This window comes from Podarcis gaigeae, assembly GCF_964106915.1.
Source record: "Podarcis gaigeae genome assembly, chromosome: 8".
NCBI lineage: Eukaryota > Metazoa > Chordata > Lepidosauria > Squamata > Lacertidae > Podarcis > Podarcis gaigeae.
The window spans coordinates 72,434,174-72,456,624 of record NC_139684.1 but is presented as its reverse complement, the minus strand read 5'-3'; the positions used below and the strand labels follow the sequence as shown (position 1 = coordinate 72,456,624).

Sequence of the window (22,451 nt, the reverse complement as noted above, 5' to 3'; positions counted from 1 at the left end):
TGATAACATGCCTGGCACCTTCCAATATAATAATAATAATAATAATAATAATAATAATAATAATAATAATTTTTTATTTATACCCCGCCCTCCCCAGCCAAGGCCGGGCTCAGAGCGGCTTACAAGCAATAATAAAAACAAGATGAATGATTACAAACTTAAAAACAAAAATAAAACACAACAATTAAAATAATGGAACATTAAAATATTAAAATGTAGCCTCATCGCAGGAGGAGAAGGAAAAGAAGGGGAAAAAGAGAGAGAGAGAGAGAGGGGGGGGAGGGAGGGAATCAAACTGGCTCCAAGCCAAAGGCCAGGCGGAACAACTCTGTCTTACAGGCCCTGCGGAAAGAAATCAGATCCTGCAGGGCCCTGGTCTCATGAGGCAGAGCGTTCCACCAGGCCGGAGCCAGAGTTGAAAAGGCCCTGGCTCTGGTCGAAGCCAATCTAACTTCCTTAGGGCCCGGGACCACTAGGGTGTTGTTATTTATGGACCTTGAGACTCTCCGTGGGGAATACCAGGAGAGGCGGTCCCGGAGGTACGAGGGTCCTAGGCCGTGAAGGGCTTTAAAGGTCAAAAGCAGCACCTTAAATCTGACCCTGTACTCCACCGGGAGCCAGTGCAGCTTGAAAAGCACTGGGTGAATATGAGGGCACATCCTCAGATGCCTTCCCTGTTTGTGTTCTTTTTTAAAATGCGTGTACTGCTCTTAGAAAACTTCCTCTTTGGATGCTAAGCAGCAGGGTAAAATGAATAAATTTATAATATATAATATAATATAATATAATATAATATAATATAATATAATATAATATAATATAATATAATATAATATAATTATATAATAAATAATAAATGTTATATAATAAATTTATATTCAGGTTAGAGACTGGGTAAATGAATATTTATCTGTTCATTCATAAAAATATTTATATACCACTGTATCATAAAACTAAACAGTAAAATCACAAAAAGCTAAGAACAAGTTAAAAAACAAACAAAATATAATTAAAAACAAACTGCTTGGGCAACATCTGGCAGAGGAGGTGCCTTAGAAAGTGTGCAAGAAAGGGACATTCAGTCCAGACAACAGCTCTATATGGGAAAGACTGACCTGGAAAAATTGTTGAGTTTCCATTTCCTTGAATAAAGCATTAATTTCACTGACAATGGACTCTGCCTCTTCGTGCTGATCAGTATCTGACCCAGCACTGCCAGATATGACATGTATTCAGAATTGAGTTTTTTGAATTTTTTTCCACCACACCTGGTGGTACCACTTGAGCATCTACTGATGGCCCACCACCACCTCCTGAACTCTCCCCTGCCCCCAGTTATCTCCGCAATTTGGCTCTAGGACAGTAGCTACCTGAATGTCCCTAAGGATGTGGCATAATCTCTCTCTCTCTCTCTCTCTCTCTCTCTCTCTCTCTCTCTCTCTCTCTCTCATAGCTTTAGTTTTTTAGTATCATCAATGCCTAATGCCTTATTTCAAATACAAGGGGATCCCATTTTCTCCAGAAATATACTCAGAGAAAACACTCAGCTATGTGGAAAACGACTTCAAAGTGTTGGATGATGATATAGTGAATGTCACTTACCCCAAGTCAGGTCAGTATTGCAATTAGGTAAATAGATTTTGGATTTAGTGGACATAGTGTCCACTAAACCTGTCAGCCATAAGTTTGTTTTTGACATAAGTCATGAACAACCACCATGTAGCTGCATAGTCCTAAACTTTGGCTTTATCCCTGGAAACCCATGAAAAATGAATGAGTTTTTCAGATACAGTCATACCTTGGATCCCAAATGTCTCCGAAGCCGAACCTTCTGGCTCCCGAACAATCAAAAATGGGAAATGAGTGTTCTGGTTTTTGAACTTTTTTCGGATGCCAAACATCCAGCACAGCTTCTATTGTTTCTGGCACACCTGCACGATCGGAAACCAATTGGATGCCTTGCCTTGGTTTCCGAAAACAGACTTCCGGAACGGATTCCGTTCGATTTCCAAGGTTCAACTGTATTGTGATATATTGGAGCTTTGTAAACGAGGTATGAAGGGGAAGTCCGGTTTGTTCTCCATCTCTGGATAATGATTAGTCAAGGAGCAACAAGCAAATAAATGTTAAGAAATTTATAAAGAAAGAAGGATGGGCAGCAAACGAGTTGAAAATCTGAATAGACCTGTGTGCCCAAGATATCCTTCATTTCCTGTAAAACCTGGTTCCAAAATCTGCGCACGTGAATAAGTCCACCACATGTGAAAGTTACATGTTTTTCACTTTCTGAAGTACACAAAGTGAAACAAAGGCAATCCCTGAATTTTGCAATGCACTTCTTCAGCTAAGTAATGTGTACAAAAATGCATATACTAGACTAAGTGTGCATAAAATGTATACTTTAGTGGGGTAAAACATAGAAATGCATTATATTAGGGGGAAACGCTATGTAAAAATGTGCAAGAGAATTCACAAACTGATTTGGAAATATGGAGAGCTGGATTTAATATTTCAAAAATGAGAAATCAAAATAGACATATTATACCATCCCTAGCCACAGTTGATGTTCACAGAAGGAAGTGAAAGAACCCTTGAAATTCCTGGGCAAGTCTGGAAAACTTGAACAAAAATAAGAGAGATTTTCACATCATTCTTTCTTTCTGGGATATGTGAACCCAAATATTTACAGGGCTCTTGAGCTGGACTGAGAATATTCCCAATAGAATGTTATACGTTATGGCATGCTTCTCATGTCACTAGGAAGGCTGTCGGTGCTGAATATGGGTGGTGTGGGTGGTTCCCTTGCAAAGGGTCCCAAGCTGAGGGGGTTCATAATCATAATCACAATCAAACCTATACTTATATGGTTACCTACAGAGATTTATTAAAAAAGCAACTGTACCTAAAGATATTATGGTTAAAATATTGGGGGGGGGGGAAGGGGTAAATTTTGTCCTTGCTCAGGGCACCATATTACCAAAGTCTCTGATGCTGTGTCAGGATAACCATCTCTAAAGGTTGTTAGTATGTAGACGAATCTGCCATCACTTCCTTCACCTCCTCGTCCTTAATGTTCCAATCCAGTAATAATCTGTATGTTTTTGATAATTTTTATGATTATCATTTAATAATAGTTTTCTTTCTAAATTCCATATCTTTGTGTCAAATCCTTTTTTTGTGTCTGATTTTAAAATTTCATTTAGCTGGTAATATTGATGCCAGTTCACACCTGCCTGCTTAAGTTCTTAGTATTTTTTTTATTTTCAATTGGTTATTTTCTTCTAATATTTCCTTGTATGTTAGACAATTAATGTCCGTGTTTTTCTTTTTCACTACTGTTGCAAATTTCACTACGATATTCTATTCTATAATTCTGGGAATCTTGCCCAATGGGAGGGTGCTGAATAGCTACCATATGATGAAGATTCATTCAAATTTTTATGTTAATCTAATTGTTTTTGCAAGGGCCAGGCAGGTGTGGTTTAACCACAGAGCCTAGGACTTGCTGATCAGAAGGTCGGCAGTTTGAATCCCTGCGACAATGGTGAGCTCCCGTTGCTCGGTCCCTGCTCCTGCCAACCTAGCAGTTCAAAAGCACATCAACGTATAAATAGATAAATAGGTACCACTCTGGCGGGAAGGTAAACGGCGTTTCCGTGCGCTGCTCTGGTTCACCAGAAGCGGCTTAGTCATGCTGGCCACATGACCCGGAAGCTGTACGCCGGCTCCCTTGGCCAATAAAGCAAGATGAGCACCGCAACCCCAGAGTCGGTCACGACTGGACCTAATGGTCAGGGGTCCCTTTACCCATTGGATGGCAGAGGTCTTGAGCTTAATCTTGAGACATGGGGACTCCTCATGGGTTCAGAATGTATCACTGTGGGAAAGGGTACCCCGGATTGAGATTGATGATAACTTGCAGATTGCCTTGAAAAATCCTCCCCCCAGGATCCTGAATCCTCACCTGCCATTCCAGCTTTTCCCCAAGTCCTTCCTCCACTCCAAGGCCAAGGTAAGTGAGGAACAATGGAAACATCAAGCCTTTGGCTCCTGTCTTTTTGAGACACAGATGTGGGGGATTTTGGAACACTTGACACAGCCTCTTTACAGGAGGATGCTATATTTTGCAGTAGAGAATGGGGAGGAATATTGGGAATCTCCTTAGCAGTTTCCTGATTGTGGAAGAACTGTAAGTGTACATGGTCCACATGCATGGTCAGCCCAGGTCCTCATTGGAGGCTTTCCCTGTTCCCATGTCAGGTTTTATTTATCATGCCTTCAGTTTGCTGCCTGGGCCCTCCTTCAATATAGCTCTTCCTCTGTTACAGGTAGTCTATACTCTGCGTAACCCCAGAGATGCTATGGTTTCAAGCTACCACTTCACCAAAGGCTTTAAAGCGTTGAAGGACCCTGGAACTGTGGAAGAGTTCATGGAGAGATTCCTGAGAGGGGAAAGTATGGAAGGAGGCAAATCAGCCACTTTTGTTTGCTGTGACCCAGCACCAGTGATGTCCACCACCAGAAAGTATTAATTTTTATGTAACTCTACAGTCCTATCAGAGACCTATAATCCCCAGTTGGATACATGGAGAAGGGCAGAAATGCAGGGAATTCCTACATTTGTCATTTGCTTTTAAAGAAAATCAATAAATGTCCTTTGGCAAGATTGGCATTAAATGAGAATAGGGTGAAATTTAAGGAAAGCCCTTAACCTCAGGGTGGGATTGGCACCAACAAAAGAATAGATCAGAATCGATGATAGCAGACGTTCTCACTGGTGGCAGAAACAAAAAAAACCCTTAATGGAGAAAGCCCATTAAAGCATAATATTGTTGACTCATTCAAAGCTTTACTTCTCTCGTACATGAATAATGTCAGTAGATAGATCAGTCAGCAGGTGGTATTGGACACAGGGTAGTGTTGAAGTCTCCTGTTACTGATTTTGTTTTTAAGGGATATTGCAGTTATTTTCCAAGTTCCTGGCTGGTGTTTCCTCTACATCTACAATAGCATTCTCTACTCCCCCCCACAACTCCTTACATTTCACCCTTGCTTCCTCTTTGCTCTTCCAGTGGGTTATGGTTCCTGGTTTGACCATGTGAAAGGCTGGGTGGAGATGAAGGAGAGAGCCAACATCTTCTTCATCACTTATGAAGAACTACAGCAGGTAAAGGTCCAATTTTAACTGTGTTGACCTGCTGCCCCAATTCTGACATGAATAAAACTTTCTTACGGTCACAGACCAGCATAAGAGGAACATATGAATAAAGTAGCAGTTAGGATTTAGACAGGTGATTGCTAAGGTATATAAGAACAAAGAAACAAGCATAGGATAGAACACTTGAATAGAGTATGAGATTAAACACAAATAATTGATGAGGAAGAACTGATAATTAAAACTGATAAGGACCAAAAGGCACGCAATTAAAACAACTATAAGGGGTGGAGTTTATGGGAATAATGGTCTTGCAATATGGGCCTTCAGTTTAGGACTGGTTTATAGCACAAATGGGTGAATATCCTTTGGTGACTATCCATAATGGCAGCACAAAATCTAGCAACTGAATATGTAACATCTGGATTTTCATCCTGGAGTAGTAGGGAAATGTTAAGTTGTTCTGTGCATCCTTGGAAGTTAAGCAGGATAGGCAGGATAAACCTTGCTTGTATGTCTACATAGTACTGGCAATGGAAAAAGACATGTTTCGTTGTTTCCTGCTGCCCAGAACCACATGGGGATTTCCTCTCCTCATATGGTGTCTTCCTATAACAGCCTTCCTGAATGGCTGAGGGGAGGGCCTAACAACGGGCCAGATTGAAGGCCTTTGATGTTTTGAGATTTCAAGGTTGGTTATATATGGCATTTGGGAAGTGAGGTATCTTCTGGTTTCGCTGATTAGAAATTTTGGGGACCTGGCTAGGTCTGCTTGGTGTTCTGTGTCTTCCACAGTTTAATGTTTTTGTTAGCTTGTTCATGCCCCGTGTTGAAGCCTAGATTAGTTATATTTTTCACTGCTCGTTTCCATGTAAATTGGAAATTGCCCTTAATTGTTAGGGGAGCAAGGCCACTCGGGAAGAAAGATACAATTCTGACATTATTCACACATGAAGCTGCCTTTGTTGTTGTTGTTGAAAGATTCTGGTAATATTGGATGGAAGGGGGTTCTGAGTATGTGCAAAATTCATTGCTACCTCTACATACACAGCATATCATGTGCAGAGTACATTTCCTTTGTTCTGCATTAGAACAGATGTGCCAATAACCTGCTTTTCTGCCTCAAAGGCAATGTCTCTTGATGACTCAGATGCCCCATGGGTGCTGTGCTGGCTGAGGGGCAGCTGGAGACACAGTGGCTTCTGCATGGTGATAACAGCAAATTCCACATCTTCAAGGCATCCATCTTACCCAGTGCACATTGCATACTGGTACTCATGCTCTCTGTGTGCCTCCTGATGAAGGGCAAGCTCTCTCCATCACATGAGGATTCACAGCCATTTGCTTTTGCTTTCTGCAGGACCTTCGAGGCAGCGTGCAGAAGATCAGTCATTTTCTTGGCAAGGAGCTAAACATCCAACAAATTGAGTCTGTGGTGGAAAACGCCTCCTTCCACAAGATGAAGGACAACAAGATGTCCAACTTTTCTTTAATACCCGAGAGCACAAAATCAAAGTTCACGAGGAAAGGTAAAAACATTGGTTGCCACGGAGTGCCAAGGAATAAGGCTACAATGCTGCATACCAGGGGTGAATAACCTCTTCTATTTCTGTTTTTCTGTTTGATGCCACACAGAAAAAGTCAGTCAGAAACCAGTCAATAGAGTGTGGGGTCAGGGATGATTGTGAACACAGTTTGAAGGTCCAGAAAATGGGCACAGTTTGCAGGATTGTATACCTTTCTCACTGTGCAACATCCCACCTAAGTCTATCTATTTCATGAAAGTCCAGATCAAAATAAGAAATTATTCTGAAAGAGGCAGTCTGGAGAACAAGGGTGTTTCTGCACGATTTTGAGACCTCAATAATTCTGGGGACTCCCTGAAAATAAGTTCCTGATTCTCCAGGCAATCAAGACACAGTAGTTGCCTAAGGATTGTTTATGCTAGGGGGCCACCAGGTGGCGCATTGGAAGATGGCCGACAATAACATCTCTCCGACCCACACGAGGTAATTAAGAGGCTGCTATGGGAAGTATGCAGTCTTCCCGACCCCCCAAGGAGATGGGGGGACTGCCTTGCCAGCGGTGTCCATAATGCACCCCCAGATTCGAAAGAAGGGGGTACCGGTCACTTGGCACCATCCCTCGGTGAAGTCGGCTCTTCCTGACGCTGTCTCCAATCTGCGTGTGCTGGTTCACTTTAACTCGAAAATATAATTGGAAATATATAAGGAAGGAGGAGTTGTTACCTTGCAGATGTTAAAGGAGAGCTACAATTTGGGGCCTGACATGAAGGCAACAAAGGAGAATAAAAATTTGAGGTGGAAAGCCTGGCCTGAGCTGGAAATTGTAAATCTGAGAGATCTCCTCATGTGGGGATCTGAAGACCTAAGGATTACAAATTTGACCAAGGTGGATGTTGGAGCTTGGGGGACTTTGGGACTTGAGAGGAAGATGAAACTAGGTTTGGAGCACCCCATAAGCATTAATTTTAAATATGGAGGGTTAGTTGGAAAAAACATGGATCCTGTTGGGTCGGAGCCCCTCCGAGCCTTGGGGCTTAACATCAAGGACTGTCAAAGAGGCCGGCAGAGAGGAACTGAGGGTGATTTGAGAGCCTCGGACGTGAGTTCTCCAGGCGAAACAGTATATTAGACTGATGAACATTTGTTGGGGACCAAAACCGGGAAAGGGGGGGGTGGAGTCTGGTAATCCAAAGGGTATATAACCATAAAGTATTTTGTTTTAATTTGTTTTGTTATTTGCATGGAAGTTGGGAAAGCCGTGGAAGGGAATATTGGCCGACCTTAAGAAATATGTTAAAGAATAAGAAATGACGTATAAGATGTTTAAGTTTAGATAAGTTAAAATTGGTTTTTAGAATGGTTAAAACGAAATGAAAATAAGGTTTGCAAAAGTAATTTGAGGAAATGGAAGAAAGAGGATAATTAAAATACGCTTAAGAATGAGTAAAGATGTATAAGTATTGACGTTTAAGTTTGGATAAGCTAAAATGGGTTTTTAAATGGTCATATTAAAATGAAAATAAGAGTTGCAAAAATAATTTGAGGAAATGGAAGAAAGGTAAAATTACAGTATGTAAAAATTATTAAGTGAAGGTTGAGAAATAGGTAATAAGGATTTGCTGGGTTAACAATTTGAATTGGAATACAAGAAGGGGAGGTGTGAGGAGGTCTGAGAAAGAAGTTATATGAAAATAAGCAATTGTAATTGTTTTTTTAAGTTTTTTGTATTTTTGTTACTTTTTTGTTTATTTTTGTTATGTTTGTTATTGAAAATGTCAATAAATATTCATTTAAACACAAGAGACTGGTATGTCTGGAGTGAAGAAGGGGGGTGGAGGAAAAAACTTTTCTTTTCTTTGCCTTATGTGAGTATTAATAACCCTCCACCCCAAAGAAAGAAGAATCACCATATTTTATTTATCACAAGCAGGAATTTAAAAACTGTGTGTGTGTGTGTGGGAATTAAAGATCAAAGAGAGGATTGGTAAATATCGGAGAATGGAAAAATTCTATGACGCAGTTTTAAATGGTGTATCGCAAGACAGGCTTGTCTAAGAAAGATGGGGGGAGGAGGACCAGGATTATTGGAATGTGAATGATGATTGGAATGCGATCTTATCCTGGCAGAGCCCTCTTTGAGATATCTGACAAGCCTGGGAAAACTAAAGGGCAGACCGAAGATAAACTTTTGAAGGAGGAGGGGAATGGCGGCTGTCCCTATGAGATATGACTTGTGGAGTGTGTAAAACCCACACAGACGATGTTTGCTTCCAACCTGCTTGTGAAGATTATCAGAACTCACAAAGAAAGGAATATATGACAACAACAAGAAGATGAAGAAAGTAATAAAGAGACCATCTGGACAGAACTGGATAGAACTGTTTAATTAAAGCAGTAATAGAAGTGATGTTTGGATCCTCGTTCGGAGCTTGATATACGGGTACCCCCAACAAAATTTAAAAATTTGGCTGTTGTCAGGGGCTCAGGAGCAGAGGCACAGGGAAGAGGGGAGATGGAGAGCGAGGGGGAGGAATCCGAGGGGAGCGTAGGAGGGGACAGTGGTCCGAGGGATTCCATGAGCCTCTCCAGCGAATCGGAAGATTCACAAAAGGGGGCGCCAGTGGCCAGGGGCAGGGGGTTCCCAAGGGGAACGCCCCAGGAGCAAGGGGGCAGCAGGGACTCCCAGAGCAGTAGTTGGAAATCAGGACCAGCTTCCCCACCAGAGCAGAGTGGGGGGGAAGAGTCCCAGGTATCGGGGCCAGTGCTTTCCCCACCAGGGAGAGGAGACGAGGCAGAGCTGACTACGCCTCCATCGGAGAGTCAGGCAACGGAGGGGAGGTCAGATCCGGCCAGTGTCACGGAAGAGGGAAGCAGTGATAGAAGCAGTGTAACGGTTAGGAGAAAGGTCACTGGGTTGGCGCGAGAAACAAGTTCAAATGTACAGGAGCGCGGGACAGCAGAGAATGAGGATTGGGAACCGGGTCCTAAAGCCCGCCGGAGGCAGGGGGAGGAGCTAAGCGACTCAGGGTCGGAGGAGTCCAGAAAGGGCAATGTCCCGGTGGGCAGGAGGACCCAGAGGAGGAGAGAACAGCACAGAAGGTGGAGCAGGGCTAGGATCTTTAACTGGTGCGGAAGGGGAGGTGATTCAGACGGGACTTCGCCGATCTAAGGTCTAAGACGTAGGGCTGCACGCTCTGGCGTTGAAATGGAAACTAAACTTCAATAAAGACTTTTGTACATTACATCAACCTGGCGTTGGTCCTCTGTGAGCTGGGACCTAGAGGCAGCTCTGACAGGTGTATAATTTGGAATTAATGTGATTTGAAACAATGTGATTTGATTGGCCTGTTAATAAAAATTATGTTTTTTTAAAAAAGGATTGTTTATGCTAGATTTGGCAGGTTCTGTGCCTTTCACATCTACAGTATTTGGAATGCAAGCAGAAATTCAGCAGGCAGAGCAACAGACACACGGTTAATGGAGATCTCTGTGACGCAATAAGAAAACATGTCTGGATGAGACACCCAGCTGGTCCAGGTACCCAACATGCATGCATTAGTGCTGCTGGAAATCCAAATCAGGAGGGTGGGAATGGCTGGGGAGGGGTTCAGAGCAAAAGCCTAGGGGGCATGTGTTTTTTCCCCTAACATCAGCTACCTGAGCTGCCACATGCCTGAGTACGAGGAAGAAAAGTTCTAATATAAGTTGAAGCAATTTCAGGTGAAATTCTTTGTGGTTGCCACTTGCTCTTGTCTTGTTCTAGGGATCTCCGGGGACTGGAAGAACCTCCTGATAGTGGTGCAGAGCGAATACTTCGACCATGTTTACTGGGAGAACATTGTTCCTGCTGTTCTCCACCTTCACATTCTTATGTTTGATATGGTTTGGGTACCTTCTGCTAAATAAACAGATACTTGATCTGGAATAGTGCTGTTGTTCTAAATTAAAAAAAATTACATGTGTGTTTTCATACCTGCCAACTGTCCTCCTTTGAGCAAGAGATCCCAGCTTAACAGAAGGTGCCCTGGCTTCTCCTCTGCTGCAGGAAGGCAAGGCCTTGACTGCAAGTCCTCCATTGAGGCCTGCTGTGGCCTCAGACGTACTTCTAGAAGCTGGGCTGCACCTCAAATTGCACTTCCAGAAGTGTGGCGCTGGCTTCTGGAAGTACATCAGTGGCTGTGGTGGGCCTCAACTGAGGTCTTGTGGTGGCAGCAGCCTTGGCATCGTCATGGCAGCATCAATGGAGGAGAGACAGTGAAAGTAAGGCACTGGGCCCAAGACAGCAGGCTGGGCCAAGGAGACCTGAATGTGTGTGTCCTGGATTTGGGTTGGGAACTGTTGGATATTATGGTGTTTTCATTTAACACATGCTGGAATGCAACAAAATGTCCCTCTTTACTCCCTGTAGTTTATCAGCAGAGACAAATTACTCTTCACCACAGTGGCAAAGCTGAAAGCAGGTTTTGCCCAAACCCAGGGAGATTGTGCCTGGCCATGTTTATTTTTGCAACTCACAGCATGCATCAATTTGCCAGAGAATGGGGTACCATAATGACTCACTCTATCCCAGCCTACTCTTGGTCTGGGCAGCAGCAATCTGGTCACAGCATTCTACACTAACTGGAGCTTCCTAACCAGACTCAAGGGCAGCCCCACAAAGAGCTCATTACAGTATTCTTGCTTCAAAGTTACATGGACTACATTGGTCAGGGTACCCCTGCCAGGGACGGCCATGGTTGGTGAGCCAGACGGAGCTGATAAGATGCATATAACAGACTATAGTCTGGGGGGAAAGCTATTCTCAGCTGGCATACAAGTTGAATTCCAGTCTGATTCTGGAATTTCCCAGCAACGGTGGGGGAAGAGATCCAGGCTTAGGCCAAATCAGGTTGTGACTCAGGCTGGGCAATGTATTGGTACACTGTCCAAAAATGTTTCGTGATAGTGATTTCATATTTGACCTGGAAATATATCATAAATCACGATGTGTGTGTGTGATCACTTCTACATTTATTGGGGGGCAGTACCATGGTTTCCAGAAGGTTTCAAATTAACTTAATATTCTATAAATGACTGCAGCAGAGGGAGATAAAAGTGACAGTAGGTCCATTCACCAGCTCTGCTGCACCTCCTGGCTCCTCTCTTCCCTGAACTGTCTGCTATCGGCAGTCCTCCACCTGTTTGCAGCAGTGAGAAGGGAGAGTAGTGTCTCTGTTGAGAGACCCGCTTCATTTCACTTCTCTTCTTCCCAAATAGATCCCATGCAATCTGGTTATCAGTTTCAGATCTTTGAAATTTTTATGAACAGGTTTTCTTCCTGCTCCCTCTCAACCCTTCCCCTTCCCCTTTCAGATTGTATTTCAAGATTTTAAGGCTGTGGGTGGGGACTGTTTGCTTTGCTTTACTGCTGTCATGTATAGATGTTTGGGAAATGTTTTCAACTGCTGAGCATGTGAAATGCTTTAAATCAATAAATGAGTATCAAAGGTTCCAAACTGAGGGAAAAGTTCACCTCACCTGGCCTCCTATTGGCAGAAGTAGGGACGATCAAAGATTATTTTGCACTTCAGGTAAATAGCCCCAACTCATCCTATGAGAGTAGGCCCAGAAGCAGTTATGCATGTGTGTGGATGGGTGTGCCTTGCTTTGGGCAGGTGTGACTATGGTGCTGCATTCTCTTCTTCGTTTAAAGCGATTTTCCTTCAGTTGATGCATAGTGGCAGTGAGTGAGAGGATGCAATTTGGGCCTATTTCCTAATGGGAAGTGGAGGTGATTTGAGTTAATTGTGCTACAACTTGTGCCCATGATCTGACTGAGAGATGAAAGCCTGATATGATGTGCACTCATAACTGAGTTCCTTGGCCAGGTGTCACCACCCGGACTGGTGACACCACTTGAGCATCTATTGATGGCCCATCGCCACCTCCTGAACTCTCCCCTTCCTCCTGCTCCCCAGCTATCCCCAGAGTTTGGCTCTAAAACGGTAGCTACCTGAAAGTCCGTAAGGATGTGACATAATTTCTCTCTCATCTTCAGTTTTTCAGTGTCATCAGTGACTTATTTCAAATACAAGGGGGTCCTTTTTACTCAACAGTTGCACTCAACAGAAACACTCAGCTGTGTAGAAAATGAATTTCAACTGTTGGATGATGATATAGTGAACGTTACTTACCCCAAATCAGGTCAGTGGTGCAATTAGGTAAATAGACTGAATTTAGTGGATTTAGTGAGTCATCAGATTAGATGGTAATTGTTATTACTTCACTAACTTTAAATATTAAACACACAAAGAATAATATAGAATCATAGAGTTGGAAGGGATCCCGAACAACCCCCTGCAATGCAGGAATCTCAACTAAAGCATCCATGACAGATGGATATCCAACTTCTGCTTATAAACCTCAAAGGAAGGAGAGCCCATTACTTCCCAAGGGAGTCTGTTCCATTGTCAAACAGCTCTTACCGTCAGAAAGTTCAGTGATTTATTATTATTATATTTTGTTACATACTGTACAAATGTTTGAGAGAGCCAGAAATGAACAGTGGCTTTCCTGTTTGGCACAATATGGTTCACAACTTAAGAAAGAAAAGTGGGAGAATGGTTACTGCAGAAAGATTTTAAAAATGCTATGAATAATAAGATCATGATTCCATTGAAGCATAAAGGAATGGTCAATAGTAAGCCCGGGAATGCAATCAAATCCACATAAAATCATATTTTGCAGGAACTTGCCTGCCGTAAGTTTGCTTTTGATATGAGTCGTGAATGATCACCATCTAGCTGCATAATCCATACGTTCATAATGAGTGAATGGGTTTTCAAATATTGTGATTTATATACGACCTTCTTTAACCAAGTATCAAGGGGAAAATTCAGGTTAGCCTGGAGTGCCCACAATATCCTTGATTTCCTCTAAAACATGTTCCCAAACTTTGCATACATGTGCACAAGTCCACCACATGTGGAAGTTACACATTTTGCACATTCTGAAGTTTACAAAGTGAAACATAGGCAACCTCTGAAATTTGCACTTCTCTGAATTTTGCAATGCAGCTCTTAAGCTAAATAACATGTACAAAATGTGTATATAAGGCAAAAGTGTGCATAAAAGGCATACTTTGGAGGGGATATAAGTGCATTATATTAGAAGAAAGTGCTTTGAAAAAAATATGTTAAAAAATTCACAAAATGAAGTGGAAATATGGAGAACTGAATTTAAGATTGCAAAAATGTGAAACCACAATGGACATATTCTGCATACCTAGCCACTGGTGATGTTTACAGAAGGAAGAAAAAGAATATCTGAAATTTCAGGGGATGTCAGCAAACCTTGAAAAAAAGAGAGAGAGATTTTCAAAACATTCTTTCTTTCTGGAATATCTGAGCCCATATATATTTACAGCATGAGAATTGAAGTACATGAGGTTACTTGAGAATAATCTTAGGATAAGTTTATATGCTATAGTATGTTTCAGGGACATGATAACTGGGTGGCCCTCCCACAATGACAGCTCTCCTGCCTTAAGGAAGAAAGAAGGTCCTGAGAAAGGAGAACATCACCTTGAAGAAGAGGGAGGCGTTCCCTTAGAAAGGACCCATTTCTAGGGGACTTCCGGGTCGGCGCCATCGCCGAATGGCGGACTCCCTCCGAGCTCCGGAGGGAGCCTGCTTGGCAGGGGCTGGGTCCTACCGCACCGGCGATGCGGGGACCCTTAAAAACCACGGCCAGAGGAGGCCGTGGACATGGAGACTCGGCTGGCACCGTTAGCGCTCTCCCGACTCGTGAAGGAGCCTTTTTAAAGGCTACGGATCGGGTGCCGGGGAGAAGCGTGGTGCTTTGAGTTCTCTGCTATCCCTGCCGAGCGCAGCCGCATGCCATCCAGCGGAGAGCGCTGACTTCTTCTATTGAAAATTTGGATCTAAAGAAGAACCCGTGAGTAATTGGAATATGGACTAAAAAAAAAGGGATAAATTTTTAAAATTTGGAGCGAACGGGGGAGGCGGAAAAAAGGAAGTCAGCCCACCCCTAAATTGTAGAAGAGCCAAAACAAAGGACTGGACAACTAAGATCGAGTGTAACCTTATTTCGCCGAATTAGCAACTTCGCGAGGGAAAATTATAAGATTGAGCTGGAGGAGAAAAGTGGAATTGTTTTAAAAAAGCAACCCCCCCCCGGAATCCCTGGAGCGATTCGTGAAACTGCCTGGAGAAGAGCAATGGAGGTTTTGACAGCTGTCAAAGAGCTGTCAAAAAGGAAGATTAAAATAGAGACTTTGTTATGAGGACTTTGCTGGTTACTTTTGTTATAAATTGAACATAAACTGTTTCAAATATGGGCTAACAAGCTACTTGGACTGGTGGATGTGATTCTGGAAGGGAACTTTGCTACTGTAATCCATCTAGAGGAGCTGAGGGATATTGCATGTGTTTTTGACAGGAAACTTGAACAGTTGAATGGAACTTTTAATCTCCTGGGAAACTGCAGGAATGGAACATTATTTTGTCTACAGAGGTCTATACACTACAGGAAACAATAGAACTATTTGTTGGAAAATGAAAGGAACATGATGCAATGCTTTGCTCCTGAATAACAAGCCTCTGCAGAGACACTAGAAACTTTTGGAAAAAGAACATTTCTGTGGGAGAACAGAGAAACTAAAAGGAGGAGAATGATTGACAAGAACAAGGAAACAACAAGAACTGGACAGAACTGGGAGAGGGAACATTTGGGATATCCAGGTTTGACAAGCTTATGGAAACAAAATTGGAGTTTTTACTCCTGGATATAAAAACCTGGATAGAAGAAATGGGCCCCTTTTTTGATAGACTCCTTCTATGATTGGACACTAGTAATTAAAGACTGGCAAAGAACCTGAGGGACATAGTGTAATGTGGGAACTCCAGGAAGATATTAGAAGTAGAGGGATAGGTGAAACGCAAAGGGGAAAGAGGGGAGGGAAAGTTGGAATCCAAAGGTTGTAAAATCACTACTCATATTTATTTTATTTCCATCTGTACTATGTTTGAAAGGGGGGAACTCGTGGAAGGGAATAGATCGATCTTAGGGGATGGGAATTTGGATAAATTGGGTTACTGATGATGAGTGTAATTTGGGGATAAGAACTTGTTGAATTTAATTGCTTATCTGGAAGATTTGGAACACAAGAGGGGGTAGGGAGGGGAAGTCCTGGTTATTGGCAAAAAGTTTATAAATTGGATTTAATTTGTTTTAATTTGTTTTAGTTTGGAAAACCTTAATAAAAATTATTATTATTATAAAAAAAAAGAAAGGACCCATTTCTTGGGAGTTGGTATGTGATCTGTGCTTCTTAACTTTTCATAAAAGATCTTGAGTTAGGATCTTGATCTGAATTTTGCAATGCACTTCTTCAGCTAAGTAATGTGTACAAAAATGCATATACCAGACTAAGTGTTCACAACATGCATACTTTAGTGGGGGGAGGGGACAGAAGAATTGCATTATATCAGGGAGAAATGCTTTGTTAAAACATGTAAGAAAACTCGCACACCGACGTGGAAATATGGAGAACTGAATTCAAGATTGCAAAAATGACAAACCAAAATGGACATATTACTCCATCCCGAGCCCCTGGTGAAGCTCACAGAAGGAAGTGAAAGAACACTTGAAATTCCTGGGTATGTCGGCAAAACTAGGGATTTTTTCAAATCATGCCAGAGACAGAGGCTTGACCATGGCAGGGACGCACTACCAGGTTGCACCTGCTCTGCCTTTCAGGTAGGCACTCAGGTTTGCACAGCACAGTAGGATGCAGTGAGCTCCCCAGATCCCGCTAGGAAACATTGCCAGGATTTTTTTTTGCCTCCTAAATCCTGCCATTGAGTTTGGGACGTGACCGGAAACTCTCAACCCCCAATCTCTTGGCTGGAGCAGGGGAGGGAGGAGAAAAAGAATTTTTTTTGCTCTCCTGACTGAATATTTGAGCCAGGAAAGGAAGGGAGCTCCATGTGTAACTGTAATGAGCATGGCCTGGTGTGTAACAGAAACTCCTCTCTCCACTTGGGAGTGGTTTCATCAAAAGTTCATTGGAACCTTCATCCTATCAATGTGGGAAGCACAGGATGAGCCCTTTAGAAGAGGCCCTGTGGATAGAGTACACATGTTCCACAGAGGCTTTTTTAAAAGACTCACCCTGTACATGGTATGCTGAGTTCTGCTCGCAGATAAATGTAGCTACTGAAGTTTCTCTGATTCCTCCTGCTTCCCAGTATCAGGGCAGATTCATTGCAAGGATTAATAACACAGTAAATACGCTTCCCAGACCCATGGGATAACAAAGGCTGCTCCTGTTTCCAACTGTCTGAAACCTGTGCTCTCACAATACTTCCTGTATTCAAAGTGTTCTTCTTTCAGATCAACTCAATCTTCTCCTCCTCCCCTTGAAGAACTCTTCCCCAATTGCCCTCTTCTGTTTTCCAGCTTGGAACATGCAGGGATTTTAAATTAACAAAGGACAAAGGACAAAGAAAAGTTAACAGTTTGTCATAACTATAAGGTGTTTTTATGTGGCCTACATTAATAATGTTTGCATTTCTCACAAGTTTTTGTTTTTTTTAATGGGCAGCCAGGTCCAAAATGGAGAGTTACATTAAAAAAAAAGGATCTTAAAAAGGAACATTTGGAAAGTTAAAAAATTCAAGTCATGCAAAAGTTAAATTATGTAAGTTGAAGTAAAAAGTGAGTGATAAGAATGTAGGAAGTAAATGAAGTAGTCCAGGCTTTCCTAGATCCACAGAGCCTAAAACACAACCACCTGGTCCTGAAAAAAGTCCACAAACATTTCGTGTCAGAACTTCCAAATTGTTTCAACTTCACTAAGCTGCAGCAGTCCTGAATTTTGGAAATCCTGTCCCATAGAAGGGTGCTGAGGAGCAAGCTGTGGGCAAAGATCCGTTCCAATTCTTCTTCTTGTTGTTTAGTTGTTTGGTCGTGTCCGACTCTTTGTCACCCCATGCAACAGAGCACACCAGGCACTCCTGTCTTCCGCTGCCTCCCGCAGTTTGGCCAAACTCATGTTGGTAGCTTCAAGCACACTGTCCAACCATCTCGTCCTCTGTCGTCCCCTTCTCCTTGTGCCCCCCATCTTTCCCAACATCAGGTAAAGCCTTCACTTCTCCGGGGAGTCTTCACTTCTCACGATGTGGCCAAAGTATTGGAGCCTCAGCGTCAGGATCTTCCAGTGAGCATTCAGGATTGATTTCCTTCATAATGGATCGGTTTGATCTTCATGCAGTCCATGGGACTCTCAAGAGTCTCCTCCAGCACCTCAAATCAAAAGCATCAATTCTTTGGCGATCAGCCTTTTTTATGGTCCTGCTCTCACTACCATACATCACTACTGGGAAAACCATAGCTTTAACAATACGGATTTTTGTTGGCCAGGTGATGTCTCTGCTTTTTAAGATGCTGTCTAGGTTTGTCATCACTTTTCTCCCAAGAAGCAGGCGTCTTTTAATTTTGTGACTGCTGTCACCATCTGCAGTGATCATGGAGCCCAAGAAGGTAAAATCTGTCAGTGCCTCCATTTCCTCCCCTTCTATTTGCCAGGATGTGATGGGAACAGTAGCCATGATTTTAGTTTTTTTTTATGTTGAGCTTCAGACCCTCATTAAGAGGTTCTTTAATTCCTCCCCACTTTCTGCCATCAAAGTTGTGTCATCTGCATATCTGAGGTTGTTGATATTTCTTCCAGCAGTCTTAATTCTGGCTTCGTATTCATCCAGTCCAGCCTTTCTCATGATGTTTTCTACATATAAGTTAAATAAGCAGGGAGACAATACACAGCCTTGTTGTACTCCATTTCCAATTTTGAACCAATCAGTTGTTCCATATCCAGTTCTAACTGTAGCTTCTTGTCCCACATAGAGATTTCTCAGGAGTCAGATAAGGTGTTCTGGCGCTCCATTTCTTTAGGAACCCCCCATAGTTTGCTGTGATCCACACAGTCAAAGGCTTTTGTGTAGTCAATTAAGCAGAAGTAGATGCTTTTCTGGAACTCTCTGGCATTCTTCATAATCCACCACGTTTGTGATTTGATCCCTGATTCCTCTGCCCCTTCAAAATCCAGCTTGTACTTCTGGGAGTTCTCGGCCCACATACTGCTTAAGCCTGCCTTGTAGAATTTTGAGCATAACCTTGCTAGCATGTGAAATGAGCGCAATTGTGCGGTAGTTGGAGCATTCTTTGGCCCTTCTTTGGAATTGGGATGTAGACTGATCTTCCCCAATCCTTTGGCCACTGCTGAGTTTTCCAAACTTGCTGGCATATTGAGTGTAGTACCAATTTTTATAATCCAGTAATTGGTTTCATGAGGACCAGGCATTCACTAATGGGCAGAGGAAGAAAACAGGGAACCAGATCATTGAAAGGTGTGCACTGCAAACCCAAGTGGATTTATGGAGAAAGACTGACTGGTGAACTTCCTCCTAGGTACCCACTGGATGTCAGAAGTGTTGGCCTTAATCCGGAGTCAAGGGGACCCCCCATGGGTTCAGAACACACTAGTGTGGGATAGGGCACCCTGGATCGAGACTGCTGATGGGCTGAAGGAGGCCTTGAAATATCCTCCCCCCAGGCTCCTGTCTACTCACCTGCCATTCCAGCTTTCCCCCAAGTCCTTCCTCCACTCCAAAGCCAAGGTAAAAGAGGAACAGTTGACACAGCAAGCCTGCCTTGGATTGATGCCTTTCTGCCACACAGATGTGGGGGGGACTCTGGAGCACAGACGCTTGACACAGCCCATTTACCAGAGGATGCCATATTTTGCACTACAGCATTGGGAGGAATACTGGATATCTCCTTAGCAGTTGCATGATTGCAGGAGAACTTGAATTGGTCATGGCCCACATGCATGGTCCTTTGCCATGATAACCCATATGCTTAGAAAACCTCACTGAAGAAGAGTTTGAGGCCCCTGAGAAAGCCCCAGCCTAGGTTCCTGGACCTGTTAAGCAACATGATTTGTTCAGTCTTTTGCATAATTCTTCTAGGGCACCAGACATGCACCTGCACTCCAGTACCAGACCTTCCTGACCCTAATGCAAAGTTCCTTCCAGCTCCCCGTAAAGCACATCTTTGGGGATACATGTAACAACAGTAAATTAAACATGCCTTTCAGGAGACAGTGCTCAGGTGCCTATGGTGGCTGTCCCACTATTCCTAATGTTAGTGCTTCCCGGGCTCTCCCTAAATGTGGCTCTGCCTCTTTTACAGGTAGTCTACACAATGCGTAACCCCAGAGATGCAATGGTTTCAGGCTACCACTTCTTCCAAGGCTTTAAAGATCTGAAGGATTCTGGAACAATGGAAGTGTACCTGGAGAGGTTCCTGAGTGGGGAAGGTATGGAAGGAGGCACATCAGCCAGTCTCATCTGCTCTGATCCAGCACAATGTCCACTACCAGAAAGGCTCTCTTCTTAGCTAATCCTATAGCCTTATCAGAGAAGTATAATTTGTAGTTGGCTACACGGAGAAACTGGTTTAAGTCTTACGATAGTCATTTCTTTTTAAAGAAAATTAATAAATGCGCTTAACAAATGGGTTAGAATGGAAGCAACATGTTATTTTTTAGGTTCCACGTTGGTGTTTCCTCTACATCTTCAATAGCATTCTTTCCATTTCCCTGGCACCTCTTTTCATCTCACCACTGCTTCCTCTTTGCTTCTCCAGTACTTTTTGGTTCCTGGTTTGACCACGTGAAAGGCTGGATGGAGATGAAGGATAGAGCCAACGTCTTCTTCATCACTTATGAAGATCTGCAGCAGGTACAGGTCCAAGCTTGACTATGTCCACACACTACCAGATTATTTTGTTTTGAAATATTGTATTGGCAGCCTGAGACAGGATGGCTTCTGCACAGTGATAGCAGCAAATTCCACACCCTCATGGTATCAACCTTGCCAAATGTGCACTGCAAACTGGAATGAATGCCTTTTGTGTGCCTCTTGATCAAGGGCAAGCTCTGTACATCATATAAGGCTCTAAGGCTTCCTATAATTCCTTTACTTTTCCCTTCTGCAGGACCTTCGAGGCAGCGTGCAGAGGACCTGTCGTTTTCTTGGCAAGGAGCTGAACAGCCAGCAAATTGAGTCTGTGGTGGAAAATGCCTCCTTCCACAAGATGAAGGACAATAAGATGTTCAACTTTTCCTTGATACCAGATGACATTTTTGACCACACAAAGGGAAAGCTCCTGAGGAAAGGTAATAACTTTGGTTGCCATACAGCGCCAAGGAATAAGGTCGTAATGCTGCATGCCAGGGGTGACCTGGCAGGGGTGACCTTTTCTTTTTCTGTGGATGGCTGTTGACTCACAGAAAAAGTCAATCAGCAAATACAGCAAGTGGTGGAGCCAGAGCCAAAATGGGGAATTGCACACCTTTCTTTTTGAGCAATATCTTACCTTATGTTTACCTTTAATGCATCAACATACAAATCAAAGCAAGAAATTATTCTGAGAACAAGGTGTGCCTGCAAGATTTTAACTGCTGGCTGATACTGGGGACTGCCTGAAAACAGGCTGAGGGGCACATAATCTCCAGGCCATCAAGAACCAGTAGTCGCCTTGGGGTTGTTTATGCTAGAGTTGGCAGATTCTGTGCCCTTAGCATCTATTTGGAAAGCAAGCAGAAATTCAGCAGGTAAAGCTTCTCCCACACCTAAATGCGGCTAGGCCACGTCCTCCAGGCCAGCCGATTGGCTGGCTTGGGGATGACGTGTCCGAGGATTCCCCTGGTATCCCCACCTCCCGCAACCCCACCTCCTCCCTAGCTCGGAAGTGGCTTTCCCCCATATCTAAATGCATACTTCCCTGAGTCCTAGTTTTCATGGCCACGGAGTCTGTTCCCCTTCTCAAAAGCGACAGAAGTAACTTAAACTGAACTGTTTTGCACATCATCATCATTTATTATTTATTTCATAAAATTTATGTAACACTGAATTATAGAAAAAATCGTCAAAGTGGTTAAAATGGGTGGGAGGTAGGAATAGCACAGCAATTGTCATGTTTGTTTGCCAAAGAGTGGCAGTGTGGGAGAGCAAACATGACTCACTGCGTTTTCCTGCCAGATGTGATGGAGAAAGTCTCAATTCTTCATTCCACATCCAGATGCTGATGGGAGTCGCTGCTGCATCTTACTTCTAAATAGCAAAGCAACAGTGTCTTCCATTTTACTTGCGGGCAACAGGCTTTTAGGGCCAGACACTGAGAGAACACCGTTCCTGATTGCCTACTCAGTCAGCTGCCTTTCCTCATGGAACTCTCTGTGATTCAACAGGAAAAGGTAGCTGGAGGAGACAACCAGCTGTTCTAGGTCCCCAACATGCCTGCATTAGCGCAGCTGGAGTTCCAAATCAGGAAGGTGGAATAGTTGCAGGGGATCAGGGCAAAGAGTCAGGAGGCATGTGCTTTCCGCTAACATCAGCCACCTGAGGAGGCTGCCTCATGACTGAGACTGAGGAAGAAATGAAGTAATCTCAGTTGTACTTCTTTGTGGTTGCCACTTGCTCTTGTGTTGTTCCAGGGATTTCTGGGGACTGGAAGAATCGCCTGACAGTAGCACAGAGGGAATACTTTGACCGTGTTTATCAGGAGAACATGCGTGGTGTGAATATGACCTTCCCTTGGGACTGAAGAATCCCAGATAGTTGCTCCTCTGTTCTCCACCCTCACATTCTAATGTGTAATATGGTTTGGGTACCTTCTGCTAAATAAACAGGTCAGGAATGGAA

At 43.2% G+C, this 22,451-nt stretch overlaps 2 protein-coding genes across 2 annotated transcripts in view; both read left to right on the top strand.

The window, feature by feature from the left end:
- LOC310850532 (sulfotransferase 2A1-like) overlaps positions 1-22,451 on the top strand; it is a gene marked incomplete at its 5' end in the record, with an annotated part of 39,724 nt that extends 17,273 nt beyond the window's left edge. The window contains 6 exons of the mRNA XM_083752052.1: positions 12,719-12,864; positions 19,153-19,361; positions 19,936-20,062; positions 20,392-20,486; positions 20,743-20,923; positions 22,244-22,451. Of these exons, the coding sequence (XP_083608178.1) occupies positions 12,719-12,864; positions 19,153-19,361; positions 19,936-20,062; positions 20,392-20,486; positions 20,743-20,923; positions 22,244-22,353 (868 nt within the window). The remainder of the gene's footprint in view (positions 1-12,718; positions 12,865-19,152; positions 19,362-19,935; positions 20,063-20,391; positions 20,487-20,742; positions 20,924-22,243) is intronic.
- On the top strand, positions 1,454-10,939 carry LOC310850490 (sulfotransferase 2A1-like; the record flags this gene model as incomplete). Its single annotated transcript, XM_083752011.1, has 7 exons — positions 1,454-1,614; positions 3,806-4,012; positions 4,329-4,455; positions 5,073-5,167; positions 6,516-6,684; positions 10,445-10,563; positions 10,727-10,939. Exons 1-7 carry the CDS (start codon positions 1,483-1,485, stop codon positions 10,937-10,939), a joined length of 1,062 nt encoding a protein of 353 aa, XP_083608137.1. The 5' UTR covers positions 1,454-1,482.